The sequence below is a fragment of the Apus apus genome, chromosome 11, assembly GCF_020740795.1.
Source record: "Apus apus isolate bApuApu2 chromosome 11, bApuApu2.pri.cur, whole genome shotgun sequence".
In the NCBI taxonomy this organism is placed as follows: domain Eukaryota; kingdom Metazoa; phylum Chordata; class Aves; order Apodiformes; family Apodidae; genus Apus; species Apus apus.
The window spans coordinates 19,884,282-19,902,064 of NC_067292.1; the positions used below are offsets into that span (position 1 = coordinate 19,884,282).

The 17,783-nt window shown below is 62.4% G+C and overlaps 3 protein-coding genes across 13 annotated transcripts in view; all 3 read right to left on the reverse strand.

The window, feature by feature from the left end:
- PSKH1 (protein serine kinase H1) overlaps positions 1-17,783 on the reverse strand; it is a 95,141-nt gene that overhangs the window by 10,040 nt on the left and 67,318 nt on the right. The gene's annotated exons all lie outside the window — the stretch shown is intronic.
- TMEM208 (transmembrane protein 208) lies at positions 261-6,128 on the reverse strand. Of its 7 annotated transcripts, none has more exons than XM_051629406.1 (7): positions 6,059-6,128; positions 5,400-5,495; positions 5,254-5,313; positions 5,043-5,179; positions 4,402-4,545; positions 2,083-2,167; positions 261-412 (listed from the first exon to the last, which is right to left on the reverse strand). In XM_051629406.1, the coding sequence occupies exons 1-7, from the start codon at positions 6,062-6,064 to the stop codon at positions 263-265; spliced, it is 678 nt and encodes a 225-aa protein (XP_051485366.1). In that variant the 5' UTR covers positions 6,065-6,128; the 3' UTR covers positions 261-262. The 7 variants fall into 7 exon arrangements, with proteins under 7 accessions (XP_051485366.1, XP_051485369.1, XP_051485367.1 ...); XM_051629407.1 differs by having other exon boundaries at positions 320-610; positions 5,043-5,162; XM_051629404.1 differs by having other exon boundaries at positions 320-610; positions 4,402-4,541; positions 5,015-5,162.
- Positions 6,953-17,741, reverse strand: ELMO3 (engulfment and cell motility 3). Of its 5 annotated transcripts, XM_051629349.1 has the most exons (21): positions 17,635-17,741; positions 17,524-17,564; positions 16,160-16,232; positions 16,035-16,085; positions 15,408-15,577; positions 14,493-14,592; positions 14,246-14,397; positions 13,470-13,637; positions 13,218-13,296; positions 12,563-12,613; positions 12,106-12,228; positions 11,852-11,983; positions 11,530-11,634; positions 11,063-11,171; positions 10,768-10,904; positions 10,221-10,384; positions 9,048-9,160; positions 8,740-8,844; positions 8,530-8,612; positions 8,210-8,290; positions 6,953-8,071 (listed from the first exon to the last, which is right to left on the reverse strand). In XM_051629349.1, the coding sequence occupies exons 1-21, from the start codon at positions 17,710-17,712 to the stop codon at positions 7,859-7,861; spliced, it is 2,328 nt and encodes a 775-aa protein (XP_051485309.1). In that variant the 5' UTR covers positions 17,713-17,741; the 3' UTR covers positions 6,953-7,858. The 5 variants fall into 5 exon arrangements, with proteins under 5 accessions (XP_051485309.1, XP_051485311.1, XP_051485308.1 ...); XM_051629351.1 differs by lacking the exon at positions 13,470-13,637; XM_051629348.1 differs by lacking the exons at positions 17,524-17,564; positions 17,635-17,741 and having other exon boundaries at positions 16,160-16,533.

Sequence of the window (17,783 nt, forward strand, 5' to 3'; positions counted from 1 at the left end):
CTGGCTGCACAATCAAGCCTGGGAAGGGAGGAGCCTTGGGGGGGGTTTCACTTCCCTCTGGTCCAGCTCTCCAAAGACACACTGGTGTTTTTGCCAGCTCCCCTCTTCCACCACCAGCATCCCCCCAGCACGAACACACCATCAGCAGGGTCAGACTCCGCTCTTTAATGCACCATTTCCTCCAACGTTGCACCCCCCCAACCTCCAACACAGTAACAGAGCTGCTTTAAAAAGGTATTTACACCCCCACCCCCCCCCAGCATCACCCCCCCTTTGTCATCCAAGGAGCGAGGCCCCAACTGGCCCTGAAGAACCAGCGGGAAGTCTCTGGCTGCCTCCCCATGGGCGCAGCAGCGATGGCAGAGGGTAACGCAGCTACCGAGACAGTTTGGGATTGGTTTTGGTCGCCTCCCTGATGGAATAACAGGATGGAGATGAGAAACAGCCTTTCACCTGCCTCCCCGGGGCAGGGCTAGAAGCGTTTCATCTGGCGCCGCTCCTGGCGCCGCTGCTTCTTCTCGCTGGGCTCCTGCGCGGCGGGCGAGGCCTCGGCCGTGAGCCAGGGCCCCAGGATGTTCACCCACAGCAGGTAGAGAGCACGGCCCGGAGCCTGCACGACACGCGGGGCACGCACCTGGTCACTGCCCACGGCTCTGCTGCTACCCAGGAAGGCAGGGGAGCTGCAGTGTCTCCAGAAGCTGGAGCTGGGACGGCAGAGCCGGGGGCACGAGGCCGAAGGGAACGGGCTGGTTTCCCCGGGCTCGGGAGGTTGCACGGGTGTGCAGCACTTGGGCCTCAGACATGGGCACAGAACCACAGAATCATCCTGGTTGGAAGGGACCTTCAAGTCCAACCACAACCGAAATACCCCAACCATAACCTCATCCACCCCTTCAGTGTTTCAATCATGTCCCTCAGCGCCACATCTCTATTTCTTTTCAACACTTCCAGGGATGGTGACTCCATTACCTCCCTGGGCAGCCTGTGCCACTGTCCAACCACTCTTTGGGTAAAGAAATTCCTTCTAATACCCAGTCTAAACCTCCCCTGGTGCAGCTTCAGGCCATTTCCTCTGGTCCTGTCCTTATTCACTTGGGAGAAGAGCCCAACACCCACCTCCCTACAACCTCCTTTCAGGTAGTTCTAGAGAGCAATGAGGTCTCCCCTCAGCCTCCTCTTCTTCAAACTAAACAATCCCAGTTCCCTCAGCCTCTCCTCACAGGACTTAATTCTCCAGACCTTTCAGCAGCTTGGTAGCTCCTCTGGACCTGCTCCAGCATCTCAGCATCAGGGCTGAACTACCCAGGAAGATCCAACTGCCCCAACCTGCTGCCTCTCCCTCCTTCCACAAAACCCACCCACATTTCTCAAAATGAAAACAAACATGATCTGGGTGGTCTCCAGGGGACAACCCCCTGCCAGGCCAGCTACAATCAACTTGTAAGGACCAAAACAAGATCATTTTCCACACTCCCAATATTGCTTTATGTATCTTCATGGGATGCACTCAAAGAAACTGTGGGATTTTTTTAACTAACTGGAGACTTTTTGTCCTTGTGCAAAAGCAGTTTGAGCCAGAGGCACGTGACAAATGTCTCAGGAACAGAAAGTCTCTGGTGTGTTAGGGGGAAATCAAAGCCTGGATCTGCCAAGCTCCAGAGTGTCCAGCAGTTCCCAGTCTGTGCTGGGAAATGAATGACTGTGAAAACCAACCAAGCAGCAGCACAGCCTGTTTGCCATGGCCCCAGAAAGGCTCTAGACACAAAGATGGCTTTGATCTGCCTTGTGTTTCTTGTTGCCCTTTCACAGGACCCCAGAGAAAGGCCAAGGCCAGCCTGGGTTTTGTGTGGTTGACCCTGAGGGATCAGCACTTCTTCCCCGGTATGGCCTCATTTTTAACAAGGTTTGAGAGGGAAATTAAAAAAAAAAAAAAAACACTGATCAGAAAATCGTTTTGGCCTGAAAATGGACACTGAAATAAAATGGATCAATCTTGTCCTCAGTGCTGAAGACACAGAACTTCTTATTTGAAGACGAGAACAGGGAGAGTACAGAGCAACAAGGAAAACCACAGGGACTTACCAAGAGCCAGAAGTACCAGACATAGAGTGAGAAGCAGCTGAGCACCTGGACCATGGCTGTCAGCAGGATGACATCCTTGAGGTGCCTGAGGGAAGAAAAGCCAACCATGAACCTCCCCTGCCAGCCCCTCTGCCAGCACAGGGACCAAAGGGCTGTCCCTGCAGCTCTGCTCTGCCACACACGGTGATCTGGAAGAAGCAGAGCAGTGAAGAGAAAAAAGAAATAGATCTGCTGAGTTGAAGAGCTCCCTGATAAGGCAGAGGGAGAAAGCTGAGGAAGGCAGGGGCAGCCAAACCATGGCCCCTGCAGGCTGTGGCAGCAGCCAGCACCCCCTGTGACACCTACCAGGGCATGTCAAGCCACTCAGGTACTCACAGCTGGTGGCACTCAGGGAATGTTCCCTGTGCCATGTCACAGGCTGACAGACACACTCGGGGTCCCCACTGGGCTGGGGGGGCTGCACAAACACACACATCATCACCCACAAGCTGAGCTGCAGCTACAGGCTGTTCCCCCCTCCAGGGTCCTCCAGACCAGCCTGAGGCAGAGCTCTGCAACCACAGCTGCCCACACCCCAGCCACCACCCTCTGGGGACCTGGTGCCCAGCAGAGGTAAATGGGCAACTGGTTTTTCAACACAAGCCACAGGGAGTGGCTGAGACGGGTTAGAAAAACCCCAGCTCCTTCAATCCCATTAAATCATCATCTGCTGGAGTAAGAACCATTGGAGTCATGTCCAGGAATGGAGTCAAGAAAAGAAGTGATGGGAACGGAAGAGCTCGTCTCCTTCTGGGCAGAGCAAAGTGAGCAGGGACAGCTGGGCCAGGCTGGGACACCCTGATCAGCACAAGCCACTGCAGGACCAACCACCAGCAGCTCCATGGGGACAGGAACCTCACACAGCAGAGCCTCCCCCTTCCCAAACCAGAGCAACACCCACCATCTCTGCCAGCTACAGACAGCAGGAGGGAAACACACTGGCACATCCACAGCATTCCAGAAGCTGCTCCAACAGAGCACACAGGGATCAGCTGCAGCACACTCAGCTGAGAGGCAGGAAAATTTAGGTTAGAGGGGATTTAGGTGAGACATGAGGAGGAAACACTTTAGTGTGAGGGTGGTGAGACCCTGGCCCAGGCTGCCCAGGGAAGCTGTGGCTGCCCCATCCCTGGCAGTGTTGAAGGGCAGGTTGGATGGGGCTTGGAGCAACCTGGGCTGGTGGGAGGTGTCCCTGCCCATGCAGGGGGTGGAACTAGATGAGCTTTAAGGTCCCTCCAACCCAAACTAGTTTGGGATTCAGTGATTCTATGAAAACACCTGGTGCTCTCTGAACGTCACTGCCAGCCTGGAGTGACTCCCCCATCCCTCAGCTGACAAACAGAAACACTCAGCAGGAGGAGCACAAAGTGCTCATTAAACTAATGAGACTCGGGGCTGAGGGCTCTGGGCAGGCTCTGGTGCACAGACACAGGGTCGAGGGGGGGGACTTCAGTTGTGCAGGTTTTGTTTTTGCAGCTTTGCAGGTGCCTGGGCAAGCATCAGTTCATTTTAACGTGTCACAAAACTCACCTCACTTAGCAGGATACCCCAGACAACATCCAGCTTCTGTGCTTTCCTGCCTGCACTGCCCCCTGCTGTGTTCCACAAAAAGGTACCCAAAATATTTCACACTTCCCAGGAGAGTCAAACCAAGAGAAAAACACCCAGCTGACCAGCAGGGAAAAGAAATCTCTGCAGGCAGCAGAGTCCATCCCCCTGCTGGCAACACCCCCAGGCATCTCCTGGCTGCAGAAGTAAAACTTCCGTTAAGAAAAATCTATCAATCCATTCAGGGCCCTTCCAGCACGAGAACACCTGATGTGACCAGAGGCATCTGACAGAAACAAGGCCGTGCTTCTTCAAAAGCCTGACAGCACGTGAAGGGCAGAGAGAAACCTTCCACCTGGGGCTGAGGGTGTGGGAGGGAGGGGGCCAAGCACCCTGGGGACCTCGCTGGGCATGTGCCAAAGGTCCCCAGCAAAAGCTGGAAGAGGTGGAGGCTGTGGATGGTTTGTGAGCCAACTGCTGGAAAACACAGGTATCTAGAAGGTATTTCTGCTCTTTAAGAATCACAGGATGGCTGGGGTTGGAAGGGACCTCTGGAGATCATCTGGTCCAACCCCTCTGCCAGAGCAGGATCCCCTAGAGCAGATCCCACAGGAACACATCCAGACAGGTCTGGAGTGTCTCCAGGGATGGAGACTCCACCACCTCCCTGGGCAGCCTGTCCCAGTACCCTCAGAGTAAAGAAGTATTTTATTCTCTCCTTATTTAAATCACCTTGCAGGAATTACTGGTGTGTGTTCCTTGACCAAGGAAAGGAGGGTTACAGCACCACCAAGACCACGAGGCAGGGAAACTCTGCAGACAGCAGGAATGCAGAGCACAGGGGGCAGAAAAGGCTGAGGAGGCGAGAGGAGCTGGCTGGGACAGAGAGGAGACTTTTTAGTGTGTAGAGCAGTTGAAGACACGGTTTGCAGCCTGGATGGGGGAAGTGGCAGCTGGTGCCCTCCTGCTCTGCCAAACACCACCTGCAGTGCTGGTAGAGCACCAGAGCACGTACATCTGTGCGTGTCACAGCAGGGAGCACAGAGCCAGTGCTGTCTCTTGGCTGAAAGGTGGCTGAAAGGTGGCTGCAAGCTGCTCCTGCTGGCCCGTGTGGGATCTCCTACCTGTGCAGCTCAGCCCTGCAGTTCCGGGCTGACTGACCCACGTGGCAGCTCAGGCTGGCACACACCTCCCCGGGCAGGGAGCTCAGCTTAGGCAGGCTCTTGGCAAAAACCACCTCCAGGCTCCCAGCTGCCCCTGTGCCCGTGGGCAGGCTGAGGGGGAGCCCAGTCCCCGGGGGGTCCCGGCGGGCTCCGTGCACGCTCAGGCAGCAGCTCCTGCTCACCTGGACTCGTGCGGGTGTGGACACTCACTCTGCCATCCCCTGCTCCATATTCAGGTCGATTCCCCCGTCGGCGAGGCTGCCGTCGTCCGAGAAGGACGGCTTGGCCATCGAGGTCATGGAGCGGTAGCTGGTCCCGTAGACCAGGCAGCTGAAGAGGAAGGCCAGCTGCAAGGGGGAGACGATCAGGGGGGCCGGGAGGGAGGGCCCGGCTGCCCCCCAGGCCGGCCCCGGCCGCTCACCCATGTCCAGGCAGAGGCCGCGGGGTGGAAGATGACCAGGTTCACCACGGCATAGACGGCCTGAGGAGAGAGTGTGGCTGTCAGAGCCCCCCGACCCTGCCCAGCCCTGCCCGGACCCCCTGCCCGGCCCCTCCGCCCGCACTCACGGAGGCCCCCAGGATGATGCGGAGGTAGAAGCGCAGCGTCTCCCGGTTCTCCTCGAAGATCTGCTTCTTGCCCTTGGTGCCCGCCTTCCCCTTGGGCTGCGGAGCCCAGACGGGCGGTCAGCGGCGCGGCCCGGACCCCCGGACCCCGACCCCCGGACCCCCAGTCCCCCGACTCCCCGACCACCCCGACCCGACCCCCCAACCCCCCAGTCCCCCGACCCCTGACCTCCCGGACCCCCAGTCCCCCGACCTCCCGGCCCCCAGATCCCGGCCCCCGAATCCCCGGTCCCCCGACCCCCTGGACCCCCGGCCCCCCAGCCCCTCGACCCCCCGGCCCCCCGACCCCCTGGACCCCCGGCCCCCCCAGTCCCCCGACCCCCCGACCTCCCCGACCACCCGGACCCCGACCACCCGGACCCCCGGTCCCCCGCCTCCCCGGACCCCCGACCCCCCCGACCACCCGGACCCCCGGTCCCCCAGCCCCTCGACCCCCCGAACTCCCCGACCCCCGGCCCCCCCGGCCCCCCCAGTCCCCCGACCCCCCCGACCCCCGGTCCCCCGACCCCCCGGCCCCTCGACCCCCCGACCCCCGGCCCTCTGGACCCCCAGCCCCCTGGACCCCCGAACCCCCGGCCCCCCAGCCCCCGGCCCCCACTCACCGCCATGGCCGCGCCGGCTCCGCGCTCCGCTTCCGGCACCCGGCGGAGCCGGAAAGGCGGGACTGGGCGGGACCAGCTGTGCCGGGGGGTCCTCCCGGCCCCCTCCCCCGGCCCGGGGGTCCCTGCCGCGGGGTCCTCCCGCCCCCCAGCCCTGGGGGTCCCACGCGTGTCCCCACAGGCGTCCCCCGGCGCTGGAGGGGGTTCCGCGGTGCCCACCCGTGGGTCTGGGGGGGTCGGTGCCTGCTCCCCTGGCCCCGGCACCGCCGCAGCCCCTCCCGCGCCGCTGCCGCCCCCGGGACCCCCGCAGCCCGGCCCCGCGCGGCCACCGGCAGCCCCGGGGACACGCTGCTCTCGCCTCATCCCATCGTTCGGGCTGGAAAAGGCCTTCGCGAGGCCACGGAGTCCCGCGGCCACCCCAGCAGGCTGGCTGTGCTGCGCGGGGTGAGAAGCCGGGGGCCAGCAGGGACCCTTCGGCAGCCTTGTCTTGCCCTTGAGCAGCTCCTTGGCGCCTGGGACGCTGCTCTCCCAAGCCTGAAGCCCCAGAGCCTGCCCAGCTCGTCACCCTGCAGCGCTCCTGGGCTGGAAACAGCCACAGCCCCGTGGCCACCTTCCCTGGAGGTGCCTCGACTCCTCTTCCCTCGGAGGTGCCGTGACTCTTTCCCTCGAGGTGCCTCGACGTGCCTCGACTCCTCTTTCCTCGGAGGTGCCGTGACTCTTTCCCTCGAGGTGCCTGCTCCTCCACAGCAGCAACATCTTCCTGCCGGCCATTCCTCCAGGTTTCTTCCCGCTTCTGCGCTGCAGCTCCCACAGAGCAGCACCACCCCGCTCTTGCCTGCTTTGGCCCCTTTTCCCCCCAAAAAAAAAACCCCTTTGGGACAAGGACAGAGCCCCGAGTTCTCCCACACGTGTTTATTGTCCCCGCGGGCGGGAGGCTGGGGCAGCCCCGGCGCCCTGTGGCTGTTGCCCCAACACCCCGGGGAGAAGCCAGAGGCAGGAGGAGGTTTGGGACAGGGGGCAGGGGGGGCCCGGGGAGGAGGTAGCTTGTGGTGGTGCAGTAGTGCAGCAGCATGGCTGGAGTGTGCGAGGATCCACCCGGGCTGGGGGAGGCACCAGGACTGGCACGACGCCGGGTAATAAGGACGGAGCCCCGGGATCTCCTCCTTACACCAGGCACGGTGGCAGCGAGCCCTGACCCAGCTCCAGAGGTGCTGGGAGAGGGGTTTGTACCCTCAGCACCCCTATAGCCTGAGTGGGAGCAGCCAGGGCAGAGCAGGACAACGTTTCTGTGCTGGGCAGGCGCCCAGTGCTCTGGAGATGGCGTCTCCTTGCCAAACCCAGGGGATTCATGATATGAAAGGGGCATTTTATCCTCTTCTAACCCCTTTCTTGTCCAGAAAGGATCCCCCCCACTGACAGGGAGTGCAGATTCGTACCTTTGCAGTACTGACCCCCCTCCAGGTGTCCCAGTGCTGCCCGTACCTTTATTCCTGCCCGCAGCCCTGCCCTCTCTGCCCAAAGCACTGAGGGGTCGGGCTGTCTGGAAGATATTTTCTGTCACCTGCCCATGACGGGGGGCAAAGCAGCTGGGTCACCCCCCTGGAACAGGAGCCTGACTCACTGTGGCTCAGCCCTGTGCTGTCGCAGGAAGGCAGGACACAGGCAGGGAAGGGTGGGGGTGATGGGCAGGGGACAGGCAGCACCTGGGCTTGTCCCTCTGGGCAGGAGATGGGGGACAGAGCCTGGAGGAAGAAGTTTGATTTTGGGGGGTGAATGGAGGGGGGACGGGGCACAGGGAGGAACTCACTGCTCTGCGTGGCTGAAGTCGTAGCAGAAGTTTAAGCTGCTGGGGGGCTTTGGGACAGGAGGGGGGGTGTCAGGGATGCTGATGTTCTCCAGGTCCAGGAGCCGCAGCTTGAGCTCCATGGACAGCAGGACGTCCAGGTCGGTCTGTGTGCGCTCGCTCGTCATCTCCTTGCCCAGGAGCACGTTCAGCCCATCTGTCCAGAGGCAGAACTGGGGGAAGGGAGTGTGGGCACCTCTGTCCTCAGCTCTGGGCAGTCAGAGGACCCCCCTGCTGGCTGCCATCCTGGGGACACACACACACACACACACCCTGCCAGCTGACCCTGGCCACCCCAGCATGGAGCTCACCTCGTAGCGGGTGGGGGCAATGAAGTTGAGGGAATATTCCTCCACGTCATACACCACAGAGAAGGCCAGCTCCAGGACATCCTGTGGGGACAGCACAGGGGGAGCTGGCTTCTCAGCTGGACCGAGTGGCGTTCCAAGCAGGAGCTGCCTCCCAGCCTCCTCCTCTGCCCCCCAGGACGCCCAGGAGGTCTCCAGCCTCAAGTCTTGTCAAAAACATGCCACCATCTATGAAACCACCCAACCTGCCACCACCCACCCACCGCCAGAAGCCATCAGCAGCTGGGGAGGGAGCTGTGAGGGCCAGGGTGGGAGGTGCTGACCTTGTTCTGCTTCCCAGAGCTCTTCTCCTTTGTGTGTGGACACTCCTTCCCCACGAGCAGCATCTTCATGTCGGCCACAGGAACTGGGGCGAGCAGAGGAGCTGTGAGCTCTCCCCTTCCCCAGCTCCCACCTTGAGCCATCCCCAGGACATCACAGCCGGGGTGGGCAATCCCCTCCTTCCCACTCTCTTCTTCCTCCCCACCACCTACTTTTCTCTGGCAGGCTCTCGATGGGGGGCGAGCACACCCCCTCCTCCACATCCCCGTAGTGCAGCACCTTGTGGTTGGGCGACAGGCGGCAGTACCAGAGCTTGTCTGCAGCAGAAGGACCATGGAAGAACCTTCAGCTGAGGCCCCCAAGCCTGGCAGGAGCTGCACACCCCTCGGCCCCACCCCGGGGGTTTGGGCGTCCAGGGAGCCCAACCCGCTGCTCCCCCACAGGTGAACTGTGGCTTCCCCGGTGGCAGGGGACACGGGGACAAGGCCTGGAGCCCCCTGCCCAGGAGCAGAGCACCCACCCTGCCTGCGGCGGCTGCTGATCTTGCGGAACAAGGTGCCCTCGCAGAGGTGGAGCAGCCGCTGCTGCCGCACCAGCTCCAGCAGCTCCGGCTTCAGCCTCTCGCGCAGCTCCCTGGGGAGAGGGGCAGCAGAACCACAGAATCATCCTGGTTGGAAGGGACCTTCAAGTCCAACCACAACCTAAGTGCCCCAACCGTAACCTCATCCACCCCTTCAGTGCTTCAATCATGTCCCTCAGCACCACATCTCTATTTCTTTTCAACACATCCAGGGATGGTGACTCCACCACCTCCCTGGGCAGCCTGTGCCACTGTCCAACCACTCTTTGGGTAAAGAAATTCCTTCTAATATCCAGCCTAAACCTCCCCTGGTGCAGCTTCAGGCCATTTCCTCTGGTCCTGTCCTTATTCACTTGGGAGAAGAGCCCAACTCCCACCTCCCTACAACCTCCTTTCAGGCCGTTGTGGAGAGCAATGAGGTCTCCCCTCAGCCTCCTCTTCTTCAAACTAAACAATCCCAGTTCCCTCAGCCTCTCCTCACAGGACTTAATTCCCCAGACCCTTCACCAGCTTGGTAGCTCCTCTGGACCTGCTCCAGCAACTCAACATCCTTCTTGCAGTGAGGAGCCCAGAGCTGACCCCAGTACTCGAGGTGCAGCCTCAGCAGTGCCCAGTACAGGGGCACGATCACCTCTCTACTCCTGCTGGCTACACCATTCCTGATGCAGGCCAGGATGCCCTTGGCCTTCTTGGCCACCTGGGCACAGTGCTGGCTCACGTGAAGTCAGCTGTCAACCAGCACCCCCAGGTCCTTCTCCACCATGGAGCTTTCCAACCACTCATCCCAAGCCTGTAGCTTTGCTTGGGGTTGTTGTGACCAAAGTGCAGGACCCGGCACTCGGCCTTGTTGAATCTCATCCAACTGGCCTTGACCCATCGATCCAGCCTGTCCAGGTCCCTCTGCAGAACCTTCCTACCCTTGAGCAGATCAACACTTCCTCCCACCTTAGCATCATCTGCAAACTTCCTTAGGAAATACTCCATCCCCTCATCTAGGTCTGAACCCAAAACTGAGCCCTGGGGGACACGGCCAGTCCAGCAGGTGCCCACTGACCCTCCCCGCCCCGAGCCCCACGTTGGGCCCCCCGGGCCCCCTGCCCGCCGCCCACGCACAGCACGGGCACAGCCAGCGTCTCCTCCTGGTGCAGCCGCTCTGTCTGCCGCAGCCTCAGGATCTCGCTGTAGTTCAGCGCGTTCACTCGGGTCTTGAAGAGCTCCAGGGAGGTGGGTTTGAGGGACAGGGTCCTGGTGATCTGCTCCCGCACCACCTGCAGCACCTGCGGGGCCCAGATTCTCACCCCCAGCCTACTGACAACCCCCAGAGCCCCCGAATTTCTCCAGGGCTCCTGTCCAGGACCCAGACTGTCACCTCCAGCCTGGTGACAACCCCCAGAGCCCCATAGTTTCTCCAGGGCTCTCACCTGGGGCCCAGGTTGTCACCCCCAGCCTGGTGACAACCCCCAGAGCCCCTGAATTTCTCCAGGGCTCCTGTCTAGGACCCAGACTGTCACCTCCAGCCTGGTGACAACCCCCAGAGCCCCATAGTTTCTCCAGGGCTCTCATCTGGGGCCCAGGTTGTCACCCCCAGCCTGGTGACAATCCCCAGAGTCCCTGAATTTCCCCCAGGGCTCCCACCTAGAGCTCCAGCATCCCCTCACACCTTGTCAAAGTCCTCCTGGGTAGCTCGCATCTCCTTCCAGGTCTTGTTCACTAGCTGGATGCAGATGCAGAAGAGCTCCTCAAAGAAATGATCCTGCCCGAAGAACATCGGGTAAAAGGCCTGAGCCGTCTCCGAGCCTGCGGTGAGAAGGACAGATGGTGACACCAGAATCCCCAGTTTACCCCAGATTTCCCCATGGCTGCTGTCGGTCACGCCAGAGGCTGGTGGCCCCAGGCAGGCAGGCCTGGCAGCTTGTCCCCACCGCTGCAGCAGGGCAGGGAGGGGACACACGTACAGGGCTCCCCGACGTGCAGGATCTCGCAGAGGATCAGGCTGAGCTGGATGCTGCTTCGGGCAAAGGGACACTCGTGTTTGTCCTCCCGGCTGCTGTTCTCGAGGACAAACTGGAGGAGACAGTCGTTGCCTTGTGTCACACGAGGAGAACTGCCCCAGCTCAGACACCCCACCCTCCTTCTGAGCTTCCTAGGAGGTGTCCCCCCGGATCCAGCCAATTCCTAATGGCCATCCCGGTGAACAAGGCCTGGAAACCAAACTGGGCACAACACTATGGGGACCCTTCAGTGCCACCAGCCTCAAGGGGCTGCTCCTGCCCACCAGGAGCAGCTGGCTCCATCTGAAACAGGGCAACAGCTGGCCAGAAGGGCCTGGGGCTGGCCGAGGATGGGTCACAAGGGGAGGAAAAGAAGGTGGAGATCCACCAGCACCTCTCTGCCAGGGAGGTCTCTGGGGGAGAGCACACACCCTGCTGTAGGCGTTGGGGGTGTGCCTGGAGAAGTACACCATGTTGTCGAGGGCAAGAAGGCCTGGTGGGGCACGGCGGAGGTCCTCTGCTGGGTTGCTGTTGTTCTAGGAGGACACAACAGGATGCACCTGAACGCCTGCTGCTTTCTTCTCCAGGCAGCCGAGTCCTCCTGGCGCAGCCACGGGCTTTGCCTTGTCCCGGCAGCTCCGCGGCACCCGTGGTGACCCGTCAGGAGGGACACCAGGCTTAGGGGAGCCACCAGAAGGTGCCACCGAGGCCGGGCAGCGGATGCGGCACGGGAGGGGGCGGGGGAGGACGCACGGTGAAGCCCAGCTTGCGGAACTCCTTGGCGCACAGCGAGCGCCGGCGCTCGGTGCTGAAGGGGCCGGCGGGCGCCTCGCCCTCCGGCTCGAAGGCCGCTTGGCGGAGAGACTGGAGGAGCTCCCGCTGCTCCTGGAGGGAGAGTGGAGGGCAGGGGATGCTGGTGAGCCCCACGCAAGCAGGTCCTCCCAGGACCTCACCCCCGCGGAGGGGAAGAGCTCAGGAGCAGGCTGGCCAGGAGAGCGCTCCCAGACCTGGGAGTAGGGATCCATGGAGGTCCTCATGCGGCGCTCGCGCAGGTTGAGGCTGACGGACTGCAGCACGTACAGGTAATGGGCCATCTCGTCCCCCAGGGGCTCAGAGCTGTGGATGATGTTCTACAGGAGACCGTGAGTGAGAAGGTTCCCCCAGGCTGCTGCTCCTGGTTCCTCCAAGCCCCAACAGCCACAGCCTGGCAGGTGCTGCTGCTCGGAGGAGCACCAGGAAGGAGGCAGCTCCTCTCGGGGCAGGAGAACCACAGGCGGCTGGAGGTGCAACCCTGGGCACGCGGCTGCCAGCACAGCAGCATCCATGGGAGTCACCACGGAAGGGGTGTGGGGCCTGCAGCAACCCAGCCAGCACGGTCACCAAAGGCTGGGGGGACAGGGAGGCCAGGAAAGGAGAACAGAGGATGAAGCACAGAGCCGTCCCCAGAGGAACCCAGCTTCTCACCTTGTGGATGAACTGCCTGATGTTCTTCTCCCTCAGGTAGTCCATCATGTCCTAGGAAGGGAAGCGGCAGTGAGACATTCCCCAGTTCCACACATCCCTCTTTCCCACAAAATCCTGAGTTCCCCTAGAAGGTCCCCATCCCTGCTAGGCCTGGCTTTGGACCACAGGCAGGGTGAGGACAGAAAGGGACTGGCAGTCTCAGGTGCGACAGTGGTGAGCAGGAGACCTGCCCTAGCCCACCCCACAGTGGCTCAAACAGATCCTGTCCCACCAGGCTGCCAGGACAGGTTGTATCAGTCAAGGAGAAGAGGCAGAGCAGGGACACTGACTCCAAACATCTCCGGGCACCTCTGACAGCCCCACCACCCCAGACAACACAAACACCACAGCAGAGGACCCAGCTGCCCAAGACCCCATCACAGGGGTCCTGGCCAGGACAGCCCAGGTGTGCCAGCTGCTGGGCATCACGGCCACTGTGCCACCACCAGCTGTGACACTTCTCCTGTCAGCTGAGATCTTGCATCACCCCGTAACTACTCCAAGGGGTGTGAAGCAGTGGAGGCCTCTCTGCAGAGCACCCTCGCCATGGGGGTGGATCTGCAGGGCCACCACCCTGCTGTCACCCTGGTCCTGCCCATGCAGAGCAGCCCCTTACCCGCCGCTCGGTGTCGGGGGCAGCCAGCAGCAGAGCGATGAGCAGGGCCATGGCCTTCAGCTGCAGCTGGGTGTTGGTCCTGCAGAAGGAGGAGGATGGGGAGAGTCACCAGCTCTGAGGGTCCTCTTCCCCCTTCACTACGCAGGGCTGGGGAACCCAGAGAAGCTCTGGAGCCACAAGCTGCTGACAGGACTGGGGGTGAGATGGTCCCCACAGAGCACCCAGGGGTGGATCACGGTGCTCTACACACACTCATGGGTGCAGCATCTTGGAGCTGCAGGAAAACCAAAGGTGAGCAGAAGACTCCTGCCTGGGCATGAGCCTCTCCATTCTTGAGAGAGAAAAACCTCCAGGCTGAAGAGGTGCAGAGGTATGAGAAAGAGGAGGAAGAAGAAGTTGGAGTGGCTCACGATCCCTGTTCTGCAGCACAAAGGGCAGAAGGAGAACCTGCCTGAGTGATGGATTTAACCAACTTTGTCCAGTCCAGCACCACCACCACAAGCTGCAGGGATCAAACTGTTCCTCAACACACCAGGACAGGGAAGGGAAAGCCAACCCCAGCAAACCAGCAGGTCAGCTGAAGAACCAAGATATCTGAGCAACACCAGCCATGAATGAAGGGATCTGACCAGGAAACAGGATGGTTCCCACCACAGTCCATCCCTCCCCCAGCAGCGGGGACAGGACAGGCTGATCTCCCCAACGTTGCTCAGGAAGGGACAATATGTTGTGCCAGGGAGAGTCAGCAAGACCTGGAGAAATCCCTTCCACTGCTTCATCCTGGAATCGGCATTGGAACAAGTTGCCTTGTCGCCCAGGGAAGCTGTGGCTGCCCCATCCCTGGCAGTGTTGAAGGGCAGGTTGGATGGGGCTTGGAGCAACCTGGGCTGGTGGGAGGTGTCCCTGCCCATGCAGGAGGGTTGGGACCTGATGATCTCTAAGGTCCCTTCCAACCCAAACCATCCTATGATTCCATGATCCTGGTGGCTTTGGGATGGGGCACAGGGTGCTCTGGGCTCTCCACTTACACCTGCAGGTGGGTGAGAAGACGATCCAGCGTCACTTCTTTTTTGACGAGCTCGAAGAGGAGGGGACTGGTGGGCACCATGTTCTCCAGGATAGACAAGGAGAGCTGCTGGACAGATGCATCCACCGCGTTCATGTTGACGTAACTCACTATCTAGAAGACACAAAACCACCCATCGATGGGCTGAGCCTGGTGACACCAGCAACAAGGGACACCAAGGGCATGTGGAGCCTGCAGAAGGTGCTCACCTTCTTGATGAAGGCTGCACTAAGTGTCTCCCAGGAAACAAAATCATGCTCCATCAGCTCCATGAAGGCCTTCAAGGTATGAGCCAGCATCTCCCCTGTACTGGAGGGACAGATGAGCAAAGGCAATGAGGAAGGGTCCAGACACCCCACAGTCACCACCATAAGACAGGGATTAACTGGGCATTGGTGGGTACGTTAGATAGAGCTGGAGAAGCAGAGAGCAGCAAGCAGAAGGAAGGAGAGACTGTTGGGTGAGAAACCAGACTCTCACTTAGTCATCCCAGGAAGTGGAGGCAGGGGAAGCTCAACAGCTTCTGGAAAGCTGAGTTACCACAGTACAAAGATCACACAGGCAAGCCCTGGGGAAGGCCAGGCCAGCCCAGATCCCCACCCCTGCTCCCAAGACCCAGCTGCCTGGTCTTGGGCTCCACATCCTCTGTGGAGTGATAGGAGCTCCGAGGAGATGCACTGTCACATCCTGACCCGAGTCAGGCAGCCACCAGTTTGGCCACCAGCGTCTTCTCGAGCTGCCTGTAGACCTGTGGCAGCTAAAACAGCTGGGCAGAGGGATGATCTGGGTGGGAGCAGCTACAAGGATGATCACGGGGGGTTCCTGGCAGCAGAACCCATGGGGCTGCAGAGGACCCAGCCAGCAAAGGGATGGGAGGTTCCAGTCTGGACACAGACAGGAGGAGTTAGGACCCCAGACCCCTGAGGACCTTCTCCCACTGCCAGGGTGTGGGCACACAGCCATATGCCTGTGGGTGAGGAGCCTGCAGAGCCAAGCAGCCCACGTGCCACAGCACAGGGGTCACGAGCAGGGTCCACCCCAAGGCCCAGCTTGGAGCTCAGGCAGCATTAGCCAGGGAGAAGAAAAGTCAAGAGCTGCAAGGAAAGTCCTCTCCTCGTACTCACGCATTTCCTTCTTCCACAATATAGAAGATGAGCTTCAAGCCATTCCTGTTGATGAATTCCTGAGCGAAGGTAACGTCCTGGGAGAGGCTTGCAAGCTTCTTCAGTGAGTCAGTCTTCACATCCGAGTTGTTACTCTGGATCCCGTTGTATAACCGCTCTGCTTCTTGGTCCTACCAGGAAGGAAAGAATCAAGCCAAAGGGGCTCATCGAAGGACAGTGAGGAGCTGGAGAAGGCTGGAAGATCTTAAGCATGAGGTTTGGAAGGAGGCTCAGGCTAGAGTTGGAGGAGCTGGACCAAGAGACAGAGCCAACCAGAGCAGAGACGAGGAGGAGCTGAGGAAGGAGGACAAGCTGGCAAGACACTAAGAGCGCTTGATGAGTTGGCCCACACGTCCAAAGCATCTCAAGATGATTTAGTTTCTCTTCAAACTCCCCCAAGCTCTGCCAAGGGAGAAGGAGGGCTGAGACAGGTCTCCTCCCCGTGGTGCTTCTGCAGGGTGTGAGGAGCTGTCCCGAGGCAGAAGTCCCGGAGCGAGGCAGAGGGTTTGGAGCGGCACACGTCGCCCCGCGGCAGCGGGACGCCCCACCCGAGCGCGCGGCCCGGGTGACGGGGGGACAGGGAAGTACCGGGGAGGTGGTCAGCCGCAAGATGCTCCCGTTCTTGATCTCCCGGCGGTTCTGGAAGGAGAAAGGAGGCGTGAGGGGCGGGTGCCGGGCCCGGGGGGCGCGGGCAGCAGGGCTGGGGGTCTCACCGACTCGGTGATGTAGGTCTGGCGCCCGTCCGCGTACTGCAGGGCGTAGCGCTCGGCGTTGGGCAGGCTCCACCTGGGGACAGCGGGACACCGCGCGGGGTCACCCCCCGGGGTGGCAGCCACAGGGCCACACGGGTGGGCACAGCGCCGTAGGGATGGGCACAGAGACACACGGGTGGGCACAGAGCCACGTGGGTGGACACAGAGACACACGGGTGGGCACAGAGCCACACGGGTGGGCACAGCGCCATAGGGACAGTCACAGCACCACATGGGTGGGCACAGCACCACATAGATGGTCACAGGGCCACATGGGAGGTCACAGAGACACACAGATGGTCACAGCACCACATGGGTGGGCACAGAGACACACGGGTAGGCACAGCACCGCAGGGACAGGCACAGCGCCAGCCAGGGGGGCTGGCGGGGCTGGGGGGGCTGGTGGGGCTGGCGGGGGCTGGCGGGGCTGGGGGGGCTGGGGGGGCTGGCGGGGGCTGGGGGGGCTGGCGGGGTGGCGGGGCTGGCAGGGGCTGGGGGGGCTGGCAGGGGCTGGGGGGGCTGGCAGGGCTGGGGGGGCTGGCAGGGGCTGGCAGGGGCTGGCGGGGCTGGCAGGGGCTGGCAGGGGCTGGGGGGGCTGGCAGGGGCTGGGGGGGCTGGCAGGGCTGGGGGGGCTGGCAGGGGCTGGCAGGGGCTGGCGGGGCTGGCAGGGGCTGGCAGGGGCTGGGGGGGCTGGCGGGGCTGGCAGGGGCTGGGGGGGGTGGCGGGGCTGGGGGGGCTGGGGGGCTGGCAGGGGCTGGCGGGGCTGGGGGGCTGCAGGGGCTGGCAGGGCTGGCAGGGGTGGCGGGGCTGGGGGGGCTGGGGGGGCTGGCGGGGCTGGGGGGGCTGGGGGGGGCTGGGGGGGCTGGCAGGGGCTGGGGGGGCTGGCAGGGGCTGGCAGGGGCTGGCGGGGCTGGGGGAGCTGGGGGGGCTGGGGGGGCTGGCAGGGGCTGGGGGGGCTGGGGGGGCTGGCAGGGGCTGGCAGGGGCTGGGGGGGCTGGCAGGGGCTGGCGGGGCTGGGGGAGCTGGGGGAGCTGGGGGGGCTGGCGGGGCTGGCAGGGGCTGGCAGGGGCTGGGGGGGCTGGGGGGGCTGGCAGGGGCTGGGGGGGGCTGGGGGGGCTGGCAGGGTTGGGGGGCTGGGGGGGCTGGTAGGGGGTGGCGGGGCTGGGGGGGGCTGGGGGGGCTGGCAGGGGCTGGCAGGGGTGGCGGGGCTGGCGGGGCTGGCAGGAGCTGACGGGCTGGCGGGGCTGGCAGGGTTGGGGGGCTGGCAGGGGCTGGCAGGGTTGGGGGGCTGGCAGGGCTGGCGGGGTCCCCGCGCGGTCACTCACGCGTCGCACACGTCCCGCAGCACCGCGGCGAGGGGCTTGTTCTGCAAGCGGAGAGCGCGGCCGTGAGCGGGGCCGGGGCGCGCGGGCGGGGCCGGGGGCGCCGGGCGGTACCTGCTGCAGCTCGATCAGCTGCGGGATGGCTCCCACCATCTGGATGGCGATCTTCACCACGTCCTTGGGCGGCGGCATCGCTCGGGCCCCGCGAGTTCCGGGTCGTCGCCGCCTCCCGGGGCCCCGAGCAGGCCCGGCCCCCTCACCTG